Consider the following 26,980-nt stretch of genomic DNA (forward strand, 5'->3'; position numbering starts at 1 on the left):
CCTGCCGCGGAGCGGCAGAGGCAGGCAAGACCGTCTTGGAACTGGACGTCCGGAAGGACTGGACCGGAAACTCTGGATTGGAAGTAGGCAACTGAACCGGCAGAACAGGAACCGCTTCACCTGTACTTAGCCACCTTTCCGCTAGAGTTGAGCTCTAGCGTGCGGGCGGCCGACAGGACTTGTAGGGCAAGGCCGGAACTGAAGATCCAGAGGACCCACCTCGGGTCTAGGAAACACGGGAACAATACTAGACTGCACTAAGCGCTGCACGCAGCCGCTAAGCCAGACATACTAGACAGACAGAAGCTTATCAGGAGCAGGAACTAGGACAGACATGCAAGCAAGGAAGAAGGGGGGACTGGGAATACCCCCTGGGCAAACCCACTAGCTAGGTCGAGGCAGGTAACAGGATAAATCCCCCAGAAGATACAAACTAGCAAGACAGATACAGGAATCAGGATACATAAGCAGGGATCCGGATAAGCACACAGGATATACAAGCAAGGTACAAGGTAGACACATGGGACAGAAGGTAGCTAGGCAGAGCAGAAAACCGGATAACACTAGCTAGCCAAAACCAGGACTCAGGACGAACAAGCAGGGACCAGGATGAGCACACAGGATATACAAGGATCAGGATGTGCACACAGGATATACAAGGTTCAGGAGGTGCACACAGAATATACAAGCGGGGAGTAGGGCAGGCTGCAAACACAGACGGGGAAACCAGGGCTGAACAGCAGGCTCTAAACACAGACTAAAGGCAGAAGGATAGCAACCAGGATGTGCACACAGGATATACAAGGTTCAGGATGTGCACACAGAATATACAAGCAGGGAGTAGGGCAGGCTGCAAACACAGACGGGGAAACCAGGGCTGAACAGCAGGCTCTAAACACAGACTAAAGGCAGAAGGCTAGCAGCCCACGCAGAAGGGCAAGCAGCCCACAGGTACTGGGAACCGAAGGGCACTAGCCCACACAGAAGGGCAAGAAGCCCACAGGTACTAAGCAGAAGGGCAAGCCCACACAGAAGGGCAAGAAGCCCACAGGTACCAGACAGAAGGGCAAGCCCACATAGAAAGGCAAGAAGCCCACACAGAAGACAGGCTTAGAAGCAGCGCAGCAACACACTAACTAACCTGTCGGCCTCTGGGCATGACACCAGACAATGACACCATGCGAAGGCACTGACTGCAAGCACAGGCCTTCCTTATAAAGGAACTCACTGATGAGTCACCACCAGCAGGATAGAAGCAGGAAGTTCCTTGCCTCCAAATAGAGGCTTGACACACAGAGGAAGTGAGCCCACAGGAAGGACAAGCAGGAGCCATCTTGGATACTGGCAGTGCTTTTTTTGTGCCGGTACGCAACGGTACGGCGTACCGGCACCTTTTTTTGCCCCCCCCCCCCCCCCCCCCCCCGCGACACTCCGGGCGAGTCCTGCACTTAGTTTTTTTTTTTTTTTTTTTTTTTTAAAAGACTCAGAACGCGCGAACGATGCAGCCGGCAGCGATTGAAAGAGGCTGTCTGGGCTGCCGTCTGCGTCGGAGCTTCCCTCACCCTCTGCGAGTCCCGCAAAACAGGAAGTTGTAACAACGAAGGCAGGACTCGCAGAGGGTGAGGGTCGGAAGCTCCGACGCAGACGGCAGCCCAGACAGCCTCTTTCAGTCGCTGCCGGCTGCATCGTTCGCACGTTCTGAGTCTTAAAAAAAAAAACTAAGTGTAGGACTCGCCCGGAGTGTCGCGCGGGGGGGGGGGGGGGAGGATTGGGGAGAGAAAGAGGGAAACCAACAGAGGGAAGGATTGGGGAGAGAGAGAAAGAGGGAAACCAACAGAGGGAAGGATTGGGGAGAGAGGGAAAGAGGGAAACCAACAGAGGGAAGGATTGGGGAGAGAGGGAAAGAGGGAAACCAACAGAGGGAAGGATTGGGAGAGAGAGGGAAAGAGGGGAAACCAACAGAGGGAAGGATTGGGGAGAGAGGGAAACCAACAGAGGGAAGGATTGGGGAGAGAGAGAAAGAGGGAAACCAACAGAGGGAAGGATTGGGAAGAGAGGGAAACCAACAGAGGGAAGGATTGGGGAGAGAGGGAAACCAACAGAGGGAAGGATTGGGGAAAGAGGGAAACCAACAGAGGGAATGTTTGGGGAAAGAGGGAAACCAACAGAGGGAAGGATTGGGGAGAGAGGGAAAGAGGGAAACCAACAGAGGGAAGGATTGGGGAAAGAGGGAAACCAACAGAGGGAAGGATTGGGGAGAGAGAGAAAGAGGGAAACCAACAGAGGGAAGGATTGGGAGAGAGGGAAAGAGGGAACCAACAGAGGGAAGGATTGGGGAAAGAGGGAAACCAACAGAGGGAAGAATGGGGAGAGAGAGGGAAACCAACAGAGGGAAGGATTGGGGAGAGAGGGAAACCAACAGAGGGAAGGATTGGGGAGAGAGAGGGAAACCAACAGAGGGAAGGATGGGGAGAGAGAGGGAAAAACAGATGGAAGGATTGGGAGAGAGGGGAAAAACAGATGGAAGGATTGGGGAGAGAGGGGAAAACAGATGGAAGGATTGGGGAGAGGGGAAAACAGATGGAAGGATGGGGAGAGAGGGGAAAAACAGATGGAAGGATGGGGAGAGAGGGGAAAAACAGATGGAAGGATGGGGAGAGAGAGGAAAACAGATGGAAGGATGGGGAGAGAGAGGGGGAAAAACATGGAAGGATGGGGAGAGAGAGAGGGAAAACGGAAGGATGGGAGAGAAAGAGGGAAGACGCTGGATGGAAGAATGCAGAAAGAAATAGGAGAGACACTGGAAGGATGGGGAGAGAAAGCAGAGCTGCTGGATGGAAAAGGGGAATAGAGAAAGACTGGAGAATAAGAGGAAGATGCATGGGGAGAACAAGGGTGAGGAAAAGATGAAAAGCCACAGGTAGATGAAGGAAATTAAAGAATGGATAGTAAGAATGAATTAAATCTGGACAGAGAGAGAGCCTGAAAAATATTGAAGAAAGCAAAGAAAAAGGAGACAAAAATGACAAATGGCACAGAAGAGTTAAGCGAAAACAAAGGAAAGCAGAATCACAGACTGGGACCAATATGGAAAGAAAACAGTCACCAGACAACAAAGGTAGAAAAAAATCATTTTATTTTCATTTTAGTGTTTGTAATATGTCCAATTTGAGAATTTACATTGGCTGTCTTATTTTGCACTGGGTATACTGGAGCTGTAAGAGCTTACAGAGATTATTTATCATGAAAAAAAATCACGTTATTTTTTTCTCCTATAGTACTATAATATTTTCAATGATGTCTGTTTATATGCGCCATGGCTGGTATAGGGGGTGTGGTTAATGTGGGTGTGGCTATCATAGGGGTGGAGCCATATGTGGTGACCCCGCCCATAATGAGTACCGGCACCTTTTTTTCTACAAAAAAAGCACTGGATACTGGCATAGAGGAGGAGGCAGCAGCCATCTTGGAAGAGGCATAGCCCACACAGGTGAGGTCCAGTAAGGCAAACAGCACACAGAGCCAGAGAGAAACTAAGACAGACACAGAGACAAGCAGAAGCCAGCACAGCCACTGATTCCCAGAAACAGGGTAAGTCTGAGGGTGGTCACGGCCACAGACGTGACAGCATACAACATAGTGTCTAATTTGGTTGATTAGAATTATCACCTAAATACTCACTTATTGGTAAACTAGCTTGTCTTCAGAAAAAGCAAAGCTGTTTACTTGGAACAGGTGTTCTTCAAGAAGAGCATCAGTTACACAAACCCCACCCCTATCCTTTTTTGGAGTGCTTGTCATTCTATAAACTTGGTTAAAATGGGAGCTGAGAGAAACCATGGGGGTCATTGCATTGCAGTAAGATGCTGTCATTACCAGAAAGCTTTGGAAAAATTGTTTCACTCAGAGCCATGCATAGTTTTTGTGTGTCAGAGAATTATGTTACAGGTTAAAAAAAAATACTCTGATGTTTTAACATCTATTGTTTCAGACTCATAGATGAGAATTTTATAAAATAGATTGTGAATTTGCAAAATTATCGGGTTTCCTTTTAATGCAGGTTATCTGAGTCACAGTCCTGATGTCTTTTTTCGGATTAAACAAGAAGACGACCCCAATTTAAGGGATTTCCATGACCCTGAGGAACGAGAATGCATTAGTGATACCATCACAAGTGAGTAACTGTTTAAGATGGAAGCAGAAGGCAGGACAAGGTACCTGAGATGTATCCAGAACAGGGGCTTAGCCAGACCTCGGCGGGAGGTGGGTCCAGAGTCCAAGGTGGGGGGGGGGGACACATTTTAGCCCACCTCCCCCAGCCACTGCCAGAAGGTACCTTTGCTGGCGGGGGTCCCCAACCCCCGTCAGCCGAAGTCGTCTTCAGTGCCGATCTCCGGCGCGTTCGCTGATCTGTGCTGCTATCTTGAGTCCTGACGTCTTGCACGTTCCTTTAAGTGAAACTGCTCAGTTTCACTTAAAGGAACGTGCAGGATGTCAGGACTCAAGAAGACAGCAGCACAGATCAGCGAACGCGCTGGAGACCGGTGCTGAAGAAGGTTTCAGCTGGCAGGGGGTTGGGGACCCCCACCAGCAAAACCAGGGGCCAGGACTAAATCTGTAGGGGCTGAGGCCCCATGCCCCCATCTAGCTAGGCCCCTGATCCAGAAGCAGAAAAGTGATGCCTTCCCTAAGACCACTACCTCTTCATCTTTAAGAACTTGCAGTTCTTGTACCGTTCTTTTGTTGGCTTGTGCTCATGTCTTGTGATGTTATTGTGCTCTGCTTTTACTGCCCAGTGTTTTGTTGCTCTCTGTGGTCACCAGACTCTCGCATGTGCCTTGCTTCACCTTGGCATAGAATTTAGGTGTAAATATTTAACTAATGCAGTCTGACACCAATCAGTTAGTGCACAATTACTGATGCAAAAATGTATACACCTGCTCTGAAAAAGGTGTAAATTTGTGCACGTGCTCTGCGTGTACATTTCAACCGCCTCAATTCATCTGTTAATACACAATTAAGCAAGTTTTGAATACTAGATTTCTCTCATGAAGTACCCACATAATTCATCATATCATTGAGCACTATCACTTAAAAAATATATTTTTCTTTTGAAGTACATTTTACATGCAAATATCAGGAACAATGATGGGTGCTAATATTGCCCTGGCTTTAGCCAATATATGACAGAATTAAAGTTTGAGTTCCCTGCTTTTTTTAAATATTATTTTAGAGAAGGTTCATTGACTGTATTTTTATGTTGTGGAGTGGCAATGAATTGGAACAAATAGCTTTTTTGAAATGTGTGGATGCGTGATGATGCTTTAACCTTTTTTGATGTAGTTTGATTATAAAACTTAACCTTTTTTTGCATGTGACTGTAACTAAGGCATTAATTTTAGAAATGCTATTTGTGTTTTAGATGTGTATTGCATATACATCTGGAAGTTATGATTTACATCTATATTTACATCTATAAAACACAGAAACATACATCTGGCAAGGAGGGAGCATCTTTTGGGTGGGACTAGAGTGGGGCAGAAAGATACACAAGAGCATTCCCTATTTCTTCAGGGGAGTGCACATTTCTTTTGAGGACAGGTAGGATAATGGAATTCTCACATATGGTTGACGACATCAAACTGAGTTCATGCAGAAAGTTTACTCCAGCACTTTTCCAGAGCTTCTGAGAGAGCCTCATGCATGCCTGTTCCTGCCTGCCGCTGTCACATGGGACTCCCGTGGTCCTTAGTTCTGTGGAGCTGAAATGATGTCATCGCGATTGCCTTATCGTGACTTTTCAATGATTGGATTTTTATTTTTCACTGTGTAAGTCCTGTGGCTGTTGTGTGGGCTCTTTTTTTTTTTTTTTTTTTTTTTCTGTTAGGTGTCCCTAGGGAGGTTTTACCATGTCTTTTCAAATTTTCTTTATTTTTCATCATGAGTACAGTGTAAGCCATTTTTTTAGGCCTTGGCCTCCCATCTGGGGATTTTTTCATCGTTGAATTATTTGATTCACTGTAGCTATTTCTCTGGACATGTTTAAGAAGAGCCCAGTGATTTCAACGGGTGTTTCTGTTGCAGCAGGGGCATATCCATAATGGATATTCACACGTGGTGCCTCCAATGCCTGAGACCCAGCCAAGATCCCTCTCATTAAATGCTTTGTTCTCAGATGTCAGAGGGATTCATGGCACAGAAAAGCAGAAGGAAACGGTTTTTGGTTTTTTTTTGCACCGATAGGACCAGTCTATCAGTATCAGAAGCATTGGTTTCAGTGGGTGCTGCATGCTGAGGACACATCAACATCAAATGTGTCTCAATCACCCTCAACACTGAGCATCGATAAAGGCCATCATTCAGTTCCTGCCTATGTTTCTGTGCCTCTGAACAAGGCTTGATATTGGTGTCAGTAGTTTGAGATGAACAGAGACTCAGATACTTCCTTCAAGAGTACCTTTGAGTCTGACTCTAAATGTTTCTGGAATTCTGAAGAAGGGTTGGAGGATTTTTGGAGAGGAAATCCTGGGTCTTTCCTTCAGATTCATCCCCACCTCATGAGGCTTAATACAGCATTGCAGTCCAAACAGGTTCCTATATTTTCCGAAAACATTTCCAACGATCCAGATGTCATAGTTCAACTCTCCACTTTTCCAGATTCAGAAGTTCAAATAAATTCTACCATTGTGTGATGATAGGAGATTCTGGTTGCCTCCATTGAATCGAAATACACTTGCAAGCCAAGATTAGCAATATTATTTAAAATCCCTATGTGTATAGAATCTGCAGGACACGTGCATCTTAATTAGGATATACCACAAGGAAACTAGGAACTATAGATCTGGAACATCTCCCTCCATTATTTCAAAAGTTTTCAACAAATTTTATTTCTAGGTACACAGGCAAATACATGCAATAATATATTGCGCAAAAAGTTGGATCATATTGCCTCTGTCAAAAAACAGTTAACCAAATGGATCAAAATTTAAACCATGGGATCATAGTGAGCTTAAATTAAAAAAAACAAAACAAAAAACACAGCTTGTTGTCCATTCCCTATTGTATTAAGTTTTTAAAGTCCTAATATTGGCACACAGTATTTTACACTAGTATGCCTCTCTATTTAAAAAAAAAAAAAAAAAATCTTGTGTTTTGAAAAAACCATAAATTTGTGCTTGAAATTTACAAGCAATGTGCACAGCAACGAACAAGTCAGAAAGTTCACTGTTTTGTTGTAATGTCCACTCTCCTCCCCCCCCCCCCCCCCCCCCCCCCCCCATCTGCATCAAAACTCCCTCTGCTTCTACCAAAAAGTCAATTAACCTTTTTCAGTCTGATTGGTGTTCCTTATACCAGGCCCAGATCAAAACTGGTCAAAAGAGCAGAGGGAAGAACAGGATCTTCCAGCTAATAATTAAGAATCCAGCCGCGTGCCAGGTGTGGCATCACTCTCCAAAACAGATTCCTAGATCTTCAGAAAGGCAACCCAATGAGCGACATCATTTCACCTCACTCTGTTACTGAAGGGCCATCGTGGTATAAACAAGGTTCAACCACTGCATCATTGTGGGTGGGGAGGCAGTGCGCCACTATAGCAAAATGCACATCCAAACTAATAAAAACAATTAGTACAGAAATTTCTTCTGCAAAGAAACAGTGGTGCGTCGATTGGATGTACAATCATGAAACAAAATAACGGAGAACTAAATGGAATTTGTTTATATAATACAATGAAATAATGATGTACCCTTTCCCCAAAAAAAGATGAACTGGTTCACAGAGCCGGAACAAGTAGCCTAGCCCAGCATCTCCTGCTCTACATTTTAAACAAACAGCAGTGGCCATCATTTTAGCTCTGTCAGGAGGAATGTAGGCTCTAAAGGGAAACTTATAAATTTATTTCAAATTAGCATTCACCACCTTAGCTACCAGACCCTGAAGCATAAGTGGTGGAATAGCCACACCTAATTCTCGGGACCATCACTGGACCCATTGGTCTAAAGAAGGAGAGGCCTGCTTAACTCTCAACATTTTGTAATAAAAAGAAATATTAGTTTGTTCATTCTTAGCAAGCAAGCAAGTCTCCTTAACTTGCTCCTCTGCCTCCTCTCTTAAGCCCTGGGAATCCAGGGAATGTATGCAATGATGGACTTGCAAGTAGGCTAAATAGATGTAAGATGCTTGCAATGCTGCAAAAGAAAGGATCCCGCCATCTTCATTTGTCAAGTTAGTTACTACAACTAGACCTGCTTTAGCCCAATGTACTCCACCAACCCCAAACTATCCATAATGGCTGCACCAGACTTTGTAGGGAAATCTCGTGTTTGTGCATGTAAAACAAATCTAGAGGACAGTGGAGAAAAATGTTTTTTTTTTTTTTTTTCATAGTCCAATGCATCTTTTAACCAATCTTGGATTTGCCTTATGTGACAAGCCTTAACATAAAGGTCCAGGGCAGGCAAAGCTAGACCTCCCCTCAGAACAGGAGGGTCAACAAACTCAAACAAAATCTAGTGCGCCTCTTTCCTCCTCCTCCCCCCATAAAATTTTTTTCTATAAATGATCGAAAGATAACTTATCCTTCCATTTCAAAACAAAGGGAATAATATCCTATATAATAAAAAGCACCTCCAACGTTCTGAAGCTGGCAGCGTGGACAAAAACCTTGAAACATTCGTGCTCCGGTATCCATCTCCTGACATGATGACGTATCACACCTACTTTTGCGTCGCCAACGACTGTGCCCAATCACAGCACAGCATCAACGTATTAAAAAAACCGCCAACAGCGCAAAAAAACAACTTCACAAGAAGAAAGATAAAGGGTATCAGCACTTTCGGAGGCAACAGGTAAATCCCCACACCCAAACACATGCAACAACCCCCCCCCCCCCCCCCCCCCAAAAAAAAACCACTTCCCCGCAACCACGGAATAAAACCCAACGCACAGCAAAACTCAACAGAAGACCACATCAACCGGCCACAGCCCCCCTCACACACCCTCCTCCCCAAAACGCAACCGCATAGCTCCCTCTGTAATACAAACACCGCCCTCCAAATCCTCCCTCCCTCTCTTCTACAACGTCGGAACACACTCCACCTCCTCCCCGAACGACTACCTCCCGAGTCCCCATTAAGAAAAAAGATTATCAACACACACCGCACTCCACCTACTCCCCAAACTACTACCTCCCGAGTCCCCATTAAGAAACACAACAGACAACCTCCCGTCAGCAAATGCCTGTGCGCCTACAGACCCCCACTCTTCAAAACATCAGTTCAAAAGTCGTCATACATCTTCAAGATCACGGCACCCTCCCAACGAAGCCATAAAGAAGAAAAAAAAATGCAGGCACTGCCCTTAACACACACGCAAAACAAAACAAAAAATCTCAAAAAAACACTCACTCTCACCCTAAATATATAACCACCCTTCTCCCTCTCTTATACCAAAACACTCTCAGCTCACCAACCCAACCACCCTTTCCATTCTGAGACACACACACAACACAACATAACAAAACACAAAAAAACCCCATATATTTTTTTTAAACCCCTCTAACTAACCGCTTTTACTACATTTTCTGGCAATGAATTCCAGACTTTAATTACACATTGAGTGAAGAAATATTTTCTCAAATTTGTTTTAAATTTACTACTTCCTAGGTTCACTGTGTGCCCCCTAGTCCTAGTATTTTTGGAAAGAGTAAACATGCGATTCACGTCTACCTGTTCACTTCACTCATTATTTTATATACCTCTATCATATTTCCCCTCAGCCATCTTTTCTCCAAGCTGAAGAGCCCTAGCTGCTTTAGCCTTTCCTCATAGGGAAGTCATCCCATCCCTTTATCATTTTCGTCACCCTTCTCTGTACCTTTTCTAATTCCACTATATCTTTTTTGAGATGTGGTGACCAGAATTGAACACAGTATTTGAGGTGCGGTCACACCATGGAGCAATACAGAGGCATTATAACGTCCTAATTTTTATTTTCCATTCCTTTCTTAATAATACCTAACATTCTATTTGCTTTCTTAGCGGCCGCTGCACACTGAGCAGAGGGTTTCAACGTATCATCAACGATGACACCTAGATCCCTTTCCCCGTCATTGACTCCTAATGTGGAACCTTGCATTGCATAACTATAATTCGGGTTCCTCTTTCCCACATGCATCACTTTGCACTTACATTAAACGTCATCTGCCATTTAGATGCCCAGTCTCGTAAGGTCCTCTTGTAATTGTTCACAATTCTCTTGCGAATTAACAACTTTGAATAACTTTGTGTCAGCAGATTTAATTACCTCACTAGTTACTCCCATCTCTAGATCATTTAAAAAGCAGCGGTCCCATTACAGACCCCTGGGGAACCCCACTATCTACCCTTCTGCATTGAGAATACTGACCATTTAACCCTACTCTCTGTTTTCAATCTTTTAACCAGTTTTCAATGCACAATTGGACACTACCTCCTATCCCATGACTTTCCAGTTTCCTCTGGAGGCTTTCAAGAGGTACTTTGTCAAATGCCTTTTGAACATCCAGATACACGATATCGACCGGATCACCTTTATCCACATGTTTGCTAACCCCTTCAAAGAAATGTAATAGATTGGTGAGGCAAGATTTCCCTTCACTAAATCCATATTGGCTTTGTCACATTAATCCATGCTTTTGAATATGCTCAGTAATTTTATTCTTTATAATAGTTTCTGCCATTTTGCCCGGCACCAACGTCAGGCTCACCGATATATAATTTCCCGGATCACCTCTGGAACCTTTTTTAAAAAACTGGCATTACATTGACCACCCTCCAATCTTCCGTAACCACGCTTGATTTTAAAGACAAGTTACGTATTACAAACAACAGTCTTGTCCAGGAGGTTTGCTACTCTTTAATTTGTCAGTTTCTCTAACTCGTCAGTTTTGAATACCATTTCTGGCACTGGTAGCTCTCCCAAATTTTCCTTGGTGAAGACTGAAGTAAAGAATTCATTTAACCTCTCCGCTATGGCTTTGTCTTCCCTGATTTCCTCTTCTACCTCTCAGTCCTCTAGTGGTCCAACCGATTATTTTCTTGGCTTTTTGCTTTTAATATACCTTAAAAAAAAAAAAAAAAAAGAATTTTACTGTGTGTTTTGGCCTCCAACGCAGTCTTTTTTTCGAAGTCCCTCTTAGCCTTCCTTATCAGTGCTTTGCATTTGACTTGCCATTCCTTATGCTGTTTCTTATTATTTTCAGTCAGATCCTTCTTCCATTTTCTGAAGGATTTTCTTTTAGCTCTAATAGCTCTCATTTCACTTTTTAGGAATGCCAGCTATCGTTTGGTTTTCCTTCCTCCTTTTTTAATACACTGAATATATTTGGCCTGGGCTTCTAGGATGATATTTTTGAACAGCATCCACACCTAATGTAACTTTTTGACCTTTTCAGCTGTTCCTGTTGTAAGATTTTTTTTTCTTCACTGTTCTTCTCATTTTCAGTGTCTCCTTTTTGAAAGTTATGTGCTAATGTATTGGATTTCCTTTGTGTATACTTACTCCAGAGCCGATATCAACTCTGCTCATATTATGATCACCGTTATCTAGTGGCCCCAGCACCATTGCCTCCTGCACCAGATCATGTGCTCCAGTAGGACTAAGTCTAGAATTTTTCCTCCTCTTATTGGCTCCTGTACCAGCTGCTTCATAAAGCAGTCCTTGATTTTGTCAAGGAATTTTACCTTCATAGCATGTCCTGATGTTACATTTACCCAGTCAATATCGGGGTAATTGAAATCACCCATTATTGTGCTCCCCAGTTTGTTAGCCTCCCTAATTTCTGATAACGTTTCTACATCTGTCTGTTCATCCTGGCCAGGTGTACGGTAGTACACTCCTATCACTATCCTTTTCCCCTTTATATATGGGATTTCAATCCATAGTGATTCCAAGATATGTTTTTTTTTCCCCTTTCAGAATTTTTAATCTACTTGATTTAAGGTCCTCCTTAACATACAATGCTACCCCTTCACCAATTCAATCCACCCTATCGCTACAATATAATTTGTTCCCTGGTATAATGGTGTCCTACTGGTTATCCTCCTTCCACTAGGTCTCAGAGATGCCTATTATATCTAATTTATCATTTAGTGCAATATATTCTAACTCTCCCATCTTATTTTGTAGGCTTCTGGCATTCACATATAGACATTTCAAACTGTTTGTTGTTCCTATTTACATCTTGCTTAGCAGTTGACAGTGTTAATTTGCAATCTTTTGTCTGCTTTTTCATTATAGACACCTGGTCTACTATGGTGTCTATCGGGATATCCTATCTTCCCTGTTTTGGTGATATCTTTGAAAGATACCTTGTTCCGAACCATGTGCTTTTGAATGACTGTCAGCCTTCCCTCAGGTTCTAGTTTTAAAGCTGCTCTGTCTCCTTTTTAAATGCTGATGCTAGCATCCTGGTCCCAGTCTGGTTAAGGTGGAGCCTGTCATTTCATAATAGGCTCCCCGTTCTCCAGAAATGTAAAAAATGTATAGTGCATCTGCTATTTGTGTGGGTGGCAGAAGGCAGCAGCATAGCCACGGGGTTGGCACAGGCCTACTGATTTTGGGCTTGGTTTCACCCAACAGTAGCACACTGCTGCAGTAGCTGGTGGGGATCCCCAAGCCCTGCCAGCTGAAAGATCCCCTGATGGTGCAAGAAACACCTGTGCTCAGCTTGGCAGTCGACAACTGCTTTCTGAGCTGCTAATGCTGGTACTCTGTGCATGCAGGTTTAGAAAGCAGCTGCTGAGCTGAGCACAGGTGGTCCTGGTGCCTTTAGGGAGATCTTCAGGTGGCATTTATAATTTCCTTTATACCTTGAGTCTGGGGGGCATGTGCTTTGAGGGGGTAGGAGTGGCGGTGGAGAGCACATTAGGGTCCACCTCTTAGGCCTCTCTGGCTACGCTACTGGCAGAGGGGATATAGAATACTGTACCTACTTTTGTAAATGCCACATACATGTGCAGTTTTTCTGCCCAGCCCAGCCTAGCCTTTCTCATCAAGGAATGCTTTTCTTTAGCCAAGCTAAAGTATGCACACTATGTAAACCTATCTGCACATTTTGGCAGTCATCAGAGAGGTCAATTTACCCGGATAAGTCACTATTTACACAATCAGTTGGCTTTGAAAATTGCATTCCACATTTGCAAAACTATAGTTAAACCTCTGATGAATAGTCATATATCCTGCTTTTTATATCGAAAAACTGGCTGAAACTTTACCTGCTACTGAGTGCTGATGTTGGTTCAGGCAGGAGAGTTTCAAGGTTCCTGACTTTGAAATGACATCTGAGACTTGCACGCAAAGAAAAGGAGAAGCAGAGGGGAACCAGTGCTAACATGGCGTCCGAATCAGTCCCGCTGAGTCCCTCAGCATGGACTTCGGAGAATTTAACTGTAGTGAGGGCAGTGGTGGAGGCTCCGCTAGATGTGTAGTTGCAGCAATTATATGCTAGAATGGGGGCTACGCATGGACAATATGGACTTAGAGATGGATGCACAACATCAGGCTCTGGCATTGGAGGAGAAGCCCCAGTGTGCAGCGCAGGACGTAGATCAACTCAGGCTTCGTGTGCATCAGTTGGGGTGTAAAATCAATGCTGTGGAGGGCCGCTCTAGTCGTAAGAATTTGCAACTGGCGGGGCTTCCCGATTCTCTGAAGGATGAGGACCTTGTGGGCTTTCTGGAGACCGACCTGACTTACACAGTCCTTGACCTTGGGGTCTTTGGAGGATCCTTTTAAAATTGAGTGGGCCCACAGAATATGTTATAAGAGTGGCGATACAGCACGTCCTTGAGTAATTATATTCCTTGTCTTACATCTGGTACTTAAGAAGGCCATTTTGTAGGCTCTGCATCAAGGAAAGAACCTGGAATATAACAATCAGAAACGACTGTTTCCAGGACTATACTGTCAAAGTGGATTTCCAACAAAAAGCCTTTGTTCCCCTATGTACTGAATTACATGTATTGAAGATTCCGAATGCATTGCTTTATTTGGCGCGACTTCACGTCACCTGTGGTGGACAAACGCATTTCTTTACATCAGTGGAGGCAGCAAAAACTTTTCTTCAACATCTTTCAGCCAATGTGGGAACTTAGGAAGCTACCTCTCTGTGTTTTGGACACACGGGCAGACTAATTAATCTGGACTTCTTAATATTGCTGTTTCTTTTTTTTTTTTAAAGTAGCTTCTTGTATTTTATTTCTGCGTTTTCTCTATTTTGCTTGCGAATCACAGATGGTTTTAGTTTGTCCCTAGTTTCTTGTTAATTTTTGTTTTACTGTTGTGGGATATGTGGCTATAATCTTGACTTTGTAGGTTATTTTGTGTTGGTAAGGTGAGGTTTGCAGTGGGATGTCATGTGTTAGGTATGTATTATGGGACGTTTGGATATCGAGTGGTTTGGCTGTAGGGTTGGGGGGAGACTAGTTTTCTTGAGATGGAATTTCAAAAACATTGTGTTTTTATTTGCATTTCTTTCTTGTGCATTTCTTGGAATTACTTTACTTATTTACCATTGTTTTGTTAGTTTCTTCTGTTAACACACTTAAAAATGATTTGTTCATAATTAAACCATTGATAGGTGCTGCTTCTGTGGCAGAAACATCTAGAAATCCAGCATACCAGCCTAGTCTCTTCTTCCTAGACATGATTATGCAAGTTAGTTTATTTAGAAGTCTTTTGTCAGATATGCTGTACTGCTATTTAGCGTCATTATAGAATCTTGTTTCTTTTCAGTGACGGATCATCAGATAATAACATCTATTCTGTCATTGAGCCTGAAGTCAGAGGAAGAAGCACACACCATGAGTGATGAGGACCCGACTACTATCTTCACAAGTGAGTAAAACAAACAAAACTGAACTTCCAGGAAATTTGTGATACTTGATGATGTTTCAGAAAGAAATGAAGCATGTTTTGCCGATAAAGAATGTTAGTTCCTTGTCATCAAGCAGATGAAGCCATTACGTATGGGTTATGTCCATCAACCAGCAGGGGAGATAGAGAGCACTCAAACTTCACAGTGCCCTCTTGGCCAGCTAGCTCCACTGCCTCTTCAGTATTCTCTATCTCCCTTAGCAGGGTGGCTGCAGCTTGTTCGAGCTCCAGAAAAATCTGCCGGGAGGTGGTTCCTGGCTTGCCAGTTGTTAACCGGGGTGTTGGAGGCTATAGCAGCTTCACTTTAAAGGCACATAGGTTAGCCCTTTCCCTGCCTTACCCATACCTCTGTGGATGTGGACATATTGCCTTGCTTTCCCTGTCCTTACCCACCAACAGTGGATGCAGGCATATAGGTTCACCCTTTCCCTGCCTTTCCCACTCATCTGAGCCTCCGGAGTCTTCAATACCTCTGCTTTCCTCACAGCTTAAAAAAAAATAAATAAATAAAGTTGCGTCGCGTTTTAAACGCAGAGACGCTGGAACAGAGGTTTTTGACCTGATTTTCAGCAGGATCGTAGTTGTACACTAGATCCTTTGAGGTAAGAGTGTTTTCCAACTCCTCCGGGGTGGGCCCGCGATCGGGGCGATTTTGACGCGAACCGCCATTTTGGATTTTACCGCCGTTTTTTGGCGATAGCTGCGGACAATGTAAAGCGCTGTTCCACTTGTGGCAAGCGCAAATCAGCAGCAGGGCTCTGTAAATCGTGCTGTATTGGCGTAGGAGCCGGCCCGAGCATGGCGAGCGATGTTTCTTCCCGCTCTGAGCCTGCAGCGGGCGCCATTTTGCTTACACCGCATGGCGCGGCCTCCGTGGACACGGAGAGACCTGAGCCGGGTGGGGCACCTCAAGATGAGGTTATTTCAGGAGTGGCTAGCACCGGACAGGATTTGGGTGCCCAGGGTGAGATTTTCTCCCCGTCACATTAAACGTCGTCTGCCATTTAGACGCCCAGTCTCGGTTCTCTTGTAATTTTTCACAATCCTCTCGCGATTTAACAACTTTGAATAACTTTGTGTCATCAGCAAATTTAATTACCTCACTAGTTACTCCCATCTCTAAGTCATTTATAAATATGGTAAAAAGCAGCGGTCCCATCACAGACCCCTGGGCAACCCCACTAACTACCCTTCTCCATTGAGAATACTGACCATTTAACCCTACTCTCTGTTTTCTATATTTTTTTTTATTTTTTTTTTTATTGAATTTACACATTTACAAGCCATACACTTGAATCAAGCAATATCGAGCTAATATTTTTCCAAACATAATATTTAAACAAGTAAAGAAAAAGAATTAATATAAAGAAATTCCAAAATTACTATAAGTATTGCTTAAAGTAAATATAGCTCAGCCTCAGACCACAATTAGAGTAGAGGGCTATGAAAATAAGTAGTAGAACAAAAAGAAGCATTTGTTTATAGGAAATATGGCCTGGTTGATTGCACATCATTTCTGATTAATATACAACTTACGATGGAATTTATTTGGTTAAACTTTTCTGATCCAAAAAAAAATTTGAGCTGATCAGGCTCGAGGAAGACATACTTATTATTCATATAGTAAACAATACATTTGCAAGGATATGTCAACATGAACTTTGCTCCTATAGCTTTAGTCTCTTCTCTTAAAGCCAAAAATAATTTTCGTCTGTCCTGAGTCGTCTTGGTCACATCAGGATATATCCATATCCTGGCCCCACAGAAAAAAGTCAAAGCATTTTTGAAATACATTTTCATCAGAGAGTTCAAGTCCTGTTCGAAGACAAATGAGACCAAGACAGAACTTCGAGTCTTTATATCCGATAGTGACTGTTCTAAGATTGCTGAAATATCCAAGGATTCTTTCTCTTGTTCTTGCGCTAAAGAAACTACATTTTTCTTATCTTCCACAGATTTTATTGAATTTGGTAGATAGTAAATCTTATTAATTGGGGGCAACAAGGAAGATGAGTAATGAAGTATTTCAATGAGGTATTTCTTAAAAAGTTCAAGAACAGAAATTCCAGAAACAACTGGGAAGTTCAATATTCTCAGATTCAATCTCCTATTATGATTTTCAATCTGATCAATTTTTCGATTTATTATCGTATTATCTTTCATCACTGCTGTCATTGATTTCAAATTTGTTAAGTCCGTTTGAACCTGAGAAATTTGAGATGTCGAGTCACTTTTCAATTGTTCAAACGCTATGGATAAGGAGTCAAGTTTACTCACTATTGAAGCAGTCTCTAAAGCTGTCCTCTTCGAAGCCAAAGTCAGTTCTTGGATCGCTTCCCAAATTAATTCCAGCGTCACCACCTGGGGAACCTTCCGTTCCAAGCTGGTTGTCTCAGCTTCTCGGGGCCAGCTACCGCCGAACGAGGAGTCGTGATCGCCGCTTTCCGGTTTTCGCGGCTCCTTCAGCTCACCCTTTTCAAAAGCTGGTCGCGGTGGAGGGTTGATTTCTGGCGGAGACAGAGATGTTTCAAACCCTTGGGGCGTCGATGCTCCTCCATCGGCGTCCCCTGCAGGGATTACCACGCCAACTTCCAGTGCTCGACTCGTTGTGAAACGGTCTATCGTTAGCTGTATCGGTGAAGACGTAAGACTCATCGACGGTTGATTTCTTACCAGACCTTTTCTCTTGGTATGTGGCATTATTTCATATGTATAATTTCAAAAGACTCAGAGACCAGCTAAACGCGACCAGATCACACACGAGTCGCGACCGCCATTTTGACACGCCCCCCCCCCCCTTCTGTTTTCTATATTTTAACCAGTTTTTAATCCACAGTAGGACACTACCTCCTATCCCATGACTCTCCAATTTCCTCTGGAGTCTTTCATGAGGTACTTTGTCAAACGCCTTTTGAAAATCCAGATACACAATATCAACCGGCTCCCCTTTATCCACGTTTGTTCACCCCTTCAAAGAAGTGTAATAGATTGGTGAGGCAAGATTTTCCTTCACTAAATCCATGTTGGTTTTGTCTCATTAGTTCATTCTTTTGAATATGCTCTGTAATTATGTTCTTTTTAATAGTCTCTACCATTTTGCCCAGCACCGACGTGATGTCACCAGTCTGTAATTTCTCGGATCTCCTCTGGAACCTTTTTAAAAAATCGGCGTTACATTGGCTACCCTCCAATCTTCCAGTAGCACGCTCAATTTGAAAGATAAATTACATATTACTAACAATAGTTCCCGAAGTTCATTTTTCAATTCTATCAGTACTCTGGGATGGATACCATCCGGTCCAGGAGATTTGCTACTCTTCAATTTGTCAAATTGCCCCATTACATCCTCCAGGTTTATAGCGATTTCAGTCAGTTTCTCTGACTCGTCAGCTTCGAATACCATTTCTGGCACCGGTATCTCTCTCAAATCTTCCTCTGTGAAGACCGAAGCAAAGAATTCATTTAATCTCTCTGCTATGGCTTTGTCTTCCCTGATTGCCCTTTTTATCCCTCGGTCATTTAGCAGTCCAACCGATTCTTTTGCTTGCTTCCTGCTTTTAATATACCTAAAAAAAATTTTTACTTTGTGTTTTTGCCTCCAATGCAATCTTTTTTTTTTTCCAAAGTCCCTCTTTAACTTCCTTATCAACGCTTTGCATTTGACTTTGACATTCCTTATGCTGTTTCTTATTATTTTCAGTATGTTCCTTCTTCCATTTTCTGAAGGATTTTCTTTTAGCTCTAATAGCTTCCGTCACCTCACTTTTTAACCACATGGCTGTCATAAGTACATAAGTAATGCCACACTGGGAAAAGACCAAGGGTCCATCGAGCCCAGCATCCTGTCCACGACAGCGGCCAATCCAGGCCAAAGGCACCTGGCAAGCTTCCCAAACTTACAAACATTCTATACATGTTATTCCCGGAATTGTGGATTTTTCCAAAGTCATTTAGTAGCGGTTTATGGACTTGTCCTTTAGGAATATCCAACCCTTTTTTAAACTCTGCCAAGCTAACCGCCTTCACCACGTTCTCCGGCAATGAATTCCAGAGTTTAATTACGCGTTGGGTGAAGAAAGATTTTCTCCGATTTGTTTTAAATTTACTACACTGTAGTTTCATCGCATGCCCCCTAGACCTATTATTTTTGGAAACCGTGAACAGATGCTTCACATCCACCTGTTCCACTCCACTCATTATTTTATATACCTCTATCATGTCTCCCCTCAACCGTCTCTTCTCCAAGCTGATATGAAAAGCCCTAGCCTCCTTAGTCTTTCTTCATAGGGAAGTCATCTCATCCCTGCTATCATTTTAGTCGCCCTTTGCTGCACCTTTTCCAATTCCACTATATCTTTCTTGAGATGCGGCGACCAGAATTGAACACAATACTCAAGGTGCGGTCGCACCATGGAGCGATATAACGGCATTATAACATCCTCGCACCTGTTTTCCATACCTTTCCTAATAATACCCAACATTCTATTCGTTTTCCAAGCCGCAGCAGCACACTGAGCAGAAGGTTTCAGTGTATTATCGATGACGACACCCAGATCCCTTTCTTGGTCCGTAACTCCTAACGTGGAACCTTGCATGACGTAGCTATAATTTGGGTTCTTTTTTCCCACATGCATCACCTTGCACTTGCTCACATTAAACGTCATCTGCCATTTAGCCGCCCAGTCTCCCAGTCTCGTAAGGTCCTTCTGTAATTTTTCACAATCCTGTCGCGAGTTAACGACTTTGAATAACTTTGTCATCAGCAAATTTAATTACCTCGCTAGTTACTCCTATCTCTAAATCATTTATAAATATATTAAAAAGCAGCGGTCCTAGCACAGACCCCTGAGGAACCCCACTAACTACCCTTCTCCATTGTGAATACTGCCCATTTAACCCCACTCTCTGTTTCTTATCCCTCACCCAGTTATTAATCCACAATAGGACATTTCCTCCTATCCCATGACCCTCCAATTTCCTCTGTAGCCTTTCATGAGGTACCTTGTCAAACGCCTTTTGAATATCCAGATACACAATATCAACCGGCTCCCCTTTGTCCACATGTTTGTTTACTCCTTCAAAAAATTGAAGTAAATTGGTCAGGCAAGATTTCCCCACACAAAAGCCGTGCTGACTCGGTCTCAGTAATCCATGTCCTCGGATGTGCTCTGTAATTTTGTTTTTAATAATAGCCTCTACCATTTGTTTGGTTTTCCTTCCTCCTTTTTTAATACGCGGAATATATTTGGCCTGGGCTTTCAGGATGGTATTTTTCAACAGCATCCACGCCTGATGTAATCTTTTGACCCTCGCAGCCGCTCCTCTAAGTTTTTTTTTTTTTTTTTTTTTTTTTTCCCACTGTTCTTCTCATTTTATAATAGTCTCCTTTTTGAAAGTTAAACGCTAACATATTGGATTTCCTGCTTATACTTACTCCAAAGCTCCAAGGAGGCCTGCTTAGCCCTCAGCATTTTGTAAAAGGAAATATTAGTTTGTTCATTCTTAGCAAGCAAGCAAGTCTCCTTAACTTGCTCCACTGCCTCCTCTGTTAAGCACTGAGAATCCAGGGAATGTATGTAGTGACAGACTTGCAAGTAGGCTAAATAGATGTAAACTGCTCACAATGCCGCAAAAGAAAGGATCCCGCCATCCTAATTTGTCAAGTTACGTACTACAATTTGGCCTGCTTTAACCCAATATGTGACGCTAGTGATGCCCACCAGAAAAAAAAAATCAGCATTACCTTGAAGAGGCTACCATCCAGACACATGCTTATTAATCTGATTTAGTGTACTTCACCAACCCCAGTTTATCAATCTGCTCAATCCTGGAGGAAGTACATTTACCTTTAGACTAAAAGTTGTGTCTAAGTGCAGCTAGGAAAACCACCCTTGGAGCTCTAGGAGTTGAAACATCCAAAGCAACAGCTACAACAAATGGTATTTTAGAAAGGAGGTAGAAGTCTTTTACAAGGTATGCCTTAAATTTACAGAGTGCTGGCACTGGTGCTTAACTTTATTCTTATGTTCATCGATTCTATCAGTTCAAGTACTGCTGCTGAATATACATCTGATCGGCAATTGTGCTGGTGTTTTAAAATTTAGGCCTGCTATTTTACTGGCCCAGTTTTAAATTCATAACTTATCTTTTCACTTGCTGAATATTGTTGCTAAACATAAGTGCTTTGGCCCTCCCCAATGTGGACCTCTTCTTATACACATAGAAATTGACCATTTTGCAGTTTAAAATTGAGCCAGTTATCTGTATAAGGGCTAAAAATAAATGATAAACAAGTTAAGCCTTTGCACCTAATTCACTTTGAATGTCAGGTCAGCTGTTCTTATCAAGTCAACTGTTCCTCTTAACCATATGGTAGAAAATGATCAAGATGAAAAAAACAGATCTCAGTAGAGCTCATGTCTCAGGATGCTAAAGCTCCAGCACAAGCTTGGATCTTGGCATTTTTAAAATAATAGATTTATCTATCGCAAGTCTGCAGTATCATTTTTGAGTTAATTCATAACTCGGGGGTGAACACCGTCAAGTTTGGTACTACTAACACTACTATTTCTTAAAATTTCTGTAATGCTACTAGGTACTGGTGATTTGCTACTATTTAATTTGTCCATTTTCTCTTACACCCCAGTGATTTATTTCAGTTCCCCTAAATTATCACCCACAAAGAATAGTTCAGTTTCTTTATGCCACCAAAAACAGAAGCAAATAATTCCTGTAGTTTATTTCAGGTGTCCTTATCCCTGAAATTCTAAGTGCCTAGTGACATATTTCTCAGAATTGCTTTGAGTTTCAGAAAAGTTCATAGTAATACCTGGAATGTCTCAGAACTTCACCAAGAGAAGTAATAAATATACCAGATATGTAATTAAGAATCCCTTTTCAAATGAATGAGAACAGATGTTTGATTGTATGTGAAATTATGTTCATAATGTCTCTCTTTAATCACAGGGGATTCAGTTGCCAGTCCTGACAGTATACTAGAACTTACAGTAGGAGAGGAGCTATTTTTTAGGGATCATGAGGACTTTGATGGAATAGAACATACAAAGAGTCCCAACGCAGGTAAGAACTATTGAACAGGTTTTTTTTTTCTTCTTTGTGTATTTATTTATGTTTTTATTTTGTGCACCATTTGGATGATTGATTTAGAAATAGTTATTCTGATTTTATGAATATATATTATATTTTTTATGATGTAGTAGAGCTGCATCACTCCCTTAAACTGCTCATTCCTTTTGTTGACAGAGGTTAGAGTTCAAGTAGTTGTATTGGTCCAACAAAAGAATTATCCAAGGATTTACTGCAGGAGCTTTCAAGAGCAAAGAGGTTAATTCTTCAGATATGACTGAAGGGAAAGAAGCCTATATTTTTTTGAGAATATGATGGGAATTTCAGGAGGTATCAAGTGATTTGGTTAACATTAGTCACCTCACCAGATCTATGAACAGAAGGTTTTAAAGGCTATCCTAAAAAGCCATGGCTCCAGTGTATCAATTGACACCATTATTTATCAGTCTGATGGATAAAATGTGTTTGTTTACATGTTGTTTTTATCTTCTTGTTTCTATTTGAAACTTCCTTTGTGTTCTAATATGATAAACAAGGGTGGGAAAATGCTTGGCAATTAAAAATTGTCTTCTTCAAAACACACCTGGGAACTTGCTGGATTTGACCTGCACTTTTGGGGTAACGTAGTAAATGATGGCAGATAAAGACCTGAACGGTCCATCCAGTCTTCCCAACAAGATAAACGGGGTTTCAGTTTATTTATATTTATATACCGCTGACACCAAAGATTCAAAGCAGTTTACGATAAGAAAAAATCAAGGCAGTCACTTGAGAAATACAATTACAAACAAATGACCAAAACCTCATTCTTGATTAAGAAGAAAATTTTTTAAATGTGACATTTTCAACACCTTCCTAAACAAAGTGTATTCAGAATGTTTGATAAAACATAAAGCATGCTCACATCAAATTTTGGGTGCTTGATAAGCAAGAAGTCTTATCACAAATCTTATATTGCTAAAAAAAACCTTAACTGAAGGAAAAGTAAAAGGAGACTAGGTAAGTCTTTCTGCTTCTAGAAACTGAACATTTAAAATTAAACAATAGGTATTCAGGACATTCACCATTGAGAACTCAGTAAAATACAGAGATTCTGGCATCGATCAGGAGCTAATGAAGCTCTATAAAATTTAGAAATTCTATCATGCTTATACAAAGAAAAAATCAATCTAACTGCGGTATATTGAATTGTCTGCAATCGTTGATATCTCAGTGCCCCTAGATACATTCTTCAAGTTACAATAATCTAGTTTTGACAAAAGCAGAGATTGAACAAGCAGTCTAAATTGTTCAACTTCAAAGAACTTTCTAATTCTTTGTAATTTTCTCATAAATAAAAGAGCTTTTAATCAGAGAATTGACCTGTGGTTCAAGAGAATGAGAGTGGTCTAAAAAGACACTCAAAATTTTAATTACAGGAGAGAGAGAATTTGATATGTGATCGATCAACGGATCAGGATTATTATCCGAAAATAAAAACTTGGTTTTCTCAGATGCTCAAGACTCCAGTCAAGTTCTTATCTTTATTTAGGTGGAATGGCGTGCCTACCATTCCTGAGGTTTGCAGTTGTGACACTAAATTTTAAATATTTAGACCAGGATTCTTCAATGGAAGACCTGAGGGCCAATGATGACCCCTGGAGACCTCTGAGCGGGGCCCTATCTGCCTTTCTAACCAAGCTCATGACAGAAAGTGGGAAGTGGATGGGGGAAGAGCTGCATGCTTGAATGACAAGACATTTGTCAATAGACAAAATTGAATGCATTTGGAAATTCCCCCTTAAGGATACCTCCCGAATGAAAAGTTTTGAAGGGGTGGGGGAGATGAATGTCATTGACACATGCTGTTTAACAGTGTTGCAGCCCTGCATGGGAAGATATTTGGAGACTGTCTTTCAGCTCATTTGGATTCAAAGTCGCCCTGACCAGAAATTAGTGAAGACTACTGATTTAGACTCTGGCTCTTACTGGATAATGAAATTATTTTTATAGTACATTATTTCTTTATTCTTAGTTGATCCTGTTGTCATCACTGATAGTATATTAGAAGTTAAAGTAGAAGAAGAATCACATATTAGGAACCATCAAGACTCTGTGGAAAGAGGATATTTGAACAGTCCCAGCACAGGTAAGAGTTATGAGAGCGTTTATTAGGAAGAATGGCACAACTAAGTGGCCTCTGAAAGTTTCCATTTTGTGTTAAACTCTTCTGTAATCTGTTCTGTCTTTTCGATTTAAATTGTCTGTTGAACAAGGTATTTCTTTCTTCCCTCAATAACTATTTAACAAGTTCACCAACTCATTTCCTACTGGTCATAAATGTTTAATTTCATTTGAAAACATTGGTATTCTGCTAATCCAGCACATTTTTGGTGGATTATGAAATCATAAGAAATACAAAAAACATGTAAAAAAAAATAAAGTAAAAACAAAGTAATCTGTACAATTTATTACAATAAATATACTAATCACAATCTTAAGTTCAACTAATGCTTCTGTCACTACTAGCAGAGCATTGAAGCTATAATTAGCTGTTACCCTCAACAAAGTTAATAGTGAAAAATACGAGGCTACCTGTTCCTATTTGATTGCAGGCTTAAAAAAATAATGGAACAGTCTTCTCCCAGGGCTCAGAGAAGAGGAATTATCTAATCTTTCACAAGAAGCTTAAGGTTTTCTTTTCCATTCCATTTGAGAGGTTAAAGGATAAGGAACCTGTGACTGTGGGAGCTATTTGTTTTAAATTAAGACACTTAAGATGTTTTGTAAGTTAGGTTTGGTGGGCTGTGTATGTTGCTTCTCTAGCTATTGTTTTTATGATACTTAACGTTTTAGTTCTTATCCAGTAAGGAAAAGATAATCTTGGATCAACTGACTTTTTTTTTTTTTTTTTGCTAATTAAATGGACTCAGATGAGGATTACACATACAATCAAATGTATATTCTGCTACAAACCATTTTTGGATTAGTGTGGATTACAATATAAGAATACCAGGCTATCACTAAGAAATTACATCATCTTACAATACACATCTTTGTATGCTGCAATACCCTACTCTTAAGGGAGTGAAATTGAAATCTGTTCATTCAGTGGGTTTTGTTTATCGATCGATAGACCTTACTGCTAATAGGCTAATCATATACTCTGAGGATTGCCCATATAATTTCTTATGTACTAACACACAAAGTTTCAACTGACAACGAGCTTCTATTGGGAGTCAATGAAGACTTCTCAACAATGGTGTGGTCTGATGTGATATTCACTTGCCAGATATTAATTTTGCTGCAGTATTCTGTAAAACCTGCAGACGCCTGAAGGATGTCTTTGAACAGCCTAAATAATAATTACAATAATCAAACTGGGACAACACCATGCTTATACCACTAACTGAAAAAGCTCCAGATCCAATAGATTTTTCAGATACTGCAGTTGTTTCAGTTTGATACTCTTTGAATCAGTTTATTTTGAACTGTCAGAAAAAAGCAAAAGAAGAATCAAAAGTCTTCCACAAAAAAACTGCAAGCACAAACCAAACAAGGAGTGGCAGTCACCACAACCACAAATCCAAAGATACCAAATTCCAAGGACATACAATTTTAATGTTCCAAGTTATTTCTTTGTCAATAGTACATACAGGCAAAACCCAACAGGGGCTCTGTTTTGGCACGATGTCCTTCATCAGGGGTCCTGTATGGAGCCAATGCATACACAACTATGTCTATAAACGCATACTACTAAAATAGAACAAATGCCAGACACTTAATCCTAAAAGCATTCCAAACTCAATGTTCACACCGCAATAAAGTGTCCCATTAGAATTGTAATTGAACTGACATAGACAAATGATAATCCAATAATATCCCTAAAACCCTCAAGGTAGTTTCTAAAACAAATGACTTGCCCAAAATACATAATGTTTCACTAGGGGGATCTTTCGAAAGGGATGTAAGCCAGAGAATCTTTGTCTTAACTAGTATTCAATTTTAATTATCAGTTACATCCCTTATACTATCATCAAACAAATTAAATGAAGGTAGCAAAATTGTAATATCTACATATAAATATATATATCATTCTTTGAAAAATCAAAATATTTTCCTAAAGATTTGCAAAGGGGAAGTAAGAATATATTGAAATATATGAGCACTAATAGTTTAGGTAGTAAAACTGTAAACTTGCCAGCTGTAATGGCAGAGGCAGATCCAGATATTTTGGCCATCACAGAAGCATAGTTCAATTACAGGAGTATAGCTTTACCAAGCTATGCTCTTTCAGGAAGGACAAGGTAGGCAGAGTAGAGGAAGGAGAAACACTTTGTTGGTTGTATGTCTTGAAATTCGAGAGTTGTAACCCACTTAAATTTTATAGATAATATAGAATAGAAATCTGTTAAATTAATAAATACCTTGGAAAAGGGAGTGGCACTTCTATCTGCACTGGTATGACCTATATTCCTACAATGCAAAAACTGAGCATGTGTGGGAGGGGAGAGGCCAACATAGCAGCAGTGCATGGACACTGCCACCAGCTGCAGCAAGTAGGGGGAATGACCTGTTCTGGCCACCGGAGGCCTTTTCCAGCTGGTGGGGCTTGAGGATCCCTTGCCAGCTCATGTATTTATTTTATTTGTTGGGAGTCGCAGGGGTGGGGGCAGAAAGTGTGGTGGTGGGGGGAATTTGTATGCCCACCCACTTTGGGCTCAGGGCCACCCAAAATGCCATGTCTGGCTATGCAACTGCCCAAGAAGCATTTTAAAACTTGAAATACAGCTTAAGGGAGTAATTTTATAAAGATGTTTTATGTATGTGCAGGTATATCTATGTTCCCCCTTTCAGCCTTCTCCTTCAACTCACTGACAGCTGAATCCTAGAAGCATAGAGTTGTGGGCTTGCTGTAGTGTTAGCTCTAGTCCTTCCCGTTCCATATCCTCAGGCAAAAGGCAACACTGCTGAGGGAGCTTGTATTGGCCCTTCTCCT

General features: G+C 41.6%; 1 protein-coding gene across 2 annotated transcripts in view; it reads left to right on the top strand.

Moving 5' to 3' along the window:
• The window catches only part of LOC115473999 (zinc finger protein 569-like), a 128,785-nt gene that overhangs the window by 57,035 nt on the left and 44,770 nt on the right, over positions 1–26,980 (top strand). For both annotated transcript variants that reach the window (XR_003942795.1, XM_030209259.1), the window contains exons 5-8: positions 4,061–4,174; positions 14,776–14,877; positions 21,883–21,996; positions 24,017–24,130. Coding sequence is in view for 1 of the 2 variants with exons in the window: in XM_030209259.1 (XP_030065119.1) it covers positions 4,061–4,174; positions 14,776–14,877; positions 21,883–21,996; positions 24,017–24,130 (444 nt within the window). In the remaining variant the exon portion in view is untranslated. The remainder of the gene's footprint in view (positions 1–4,060; positions 4,175–14,775; positions 14,878–21,882; positions 21,997–24,016; positions 24,131–26,980) is intronic.

The sequence above is a fragment of the Microcaecilia unicolor genome, chromosome 7, assembly GCF_901765095.1.
Source record: "Microcaecilia unicolor chromosome 7, aMicUni1.1, whole genome shotgun sequence".
Classification (NCBI taxonomy): domain Eukaryota; kingdom Metazoa; phylum Chordata; class Amphibia; order Gymnophiona; family Siphonopidae; genus Microcaecilia; species Microcaecilia unicolor.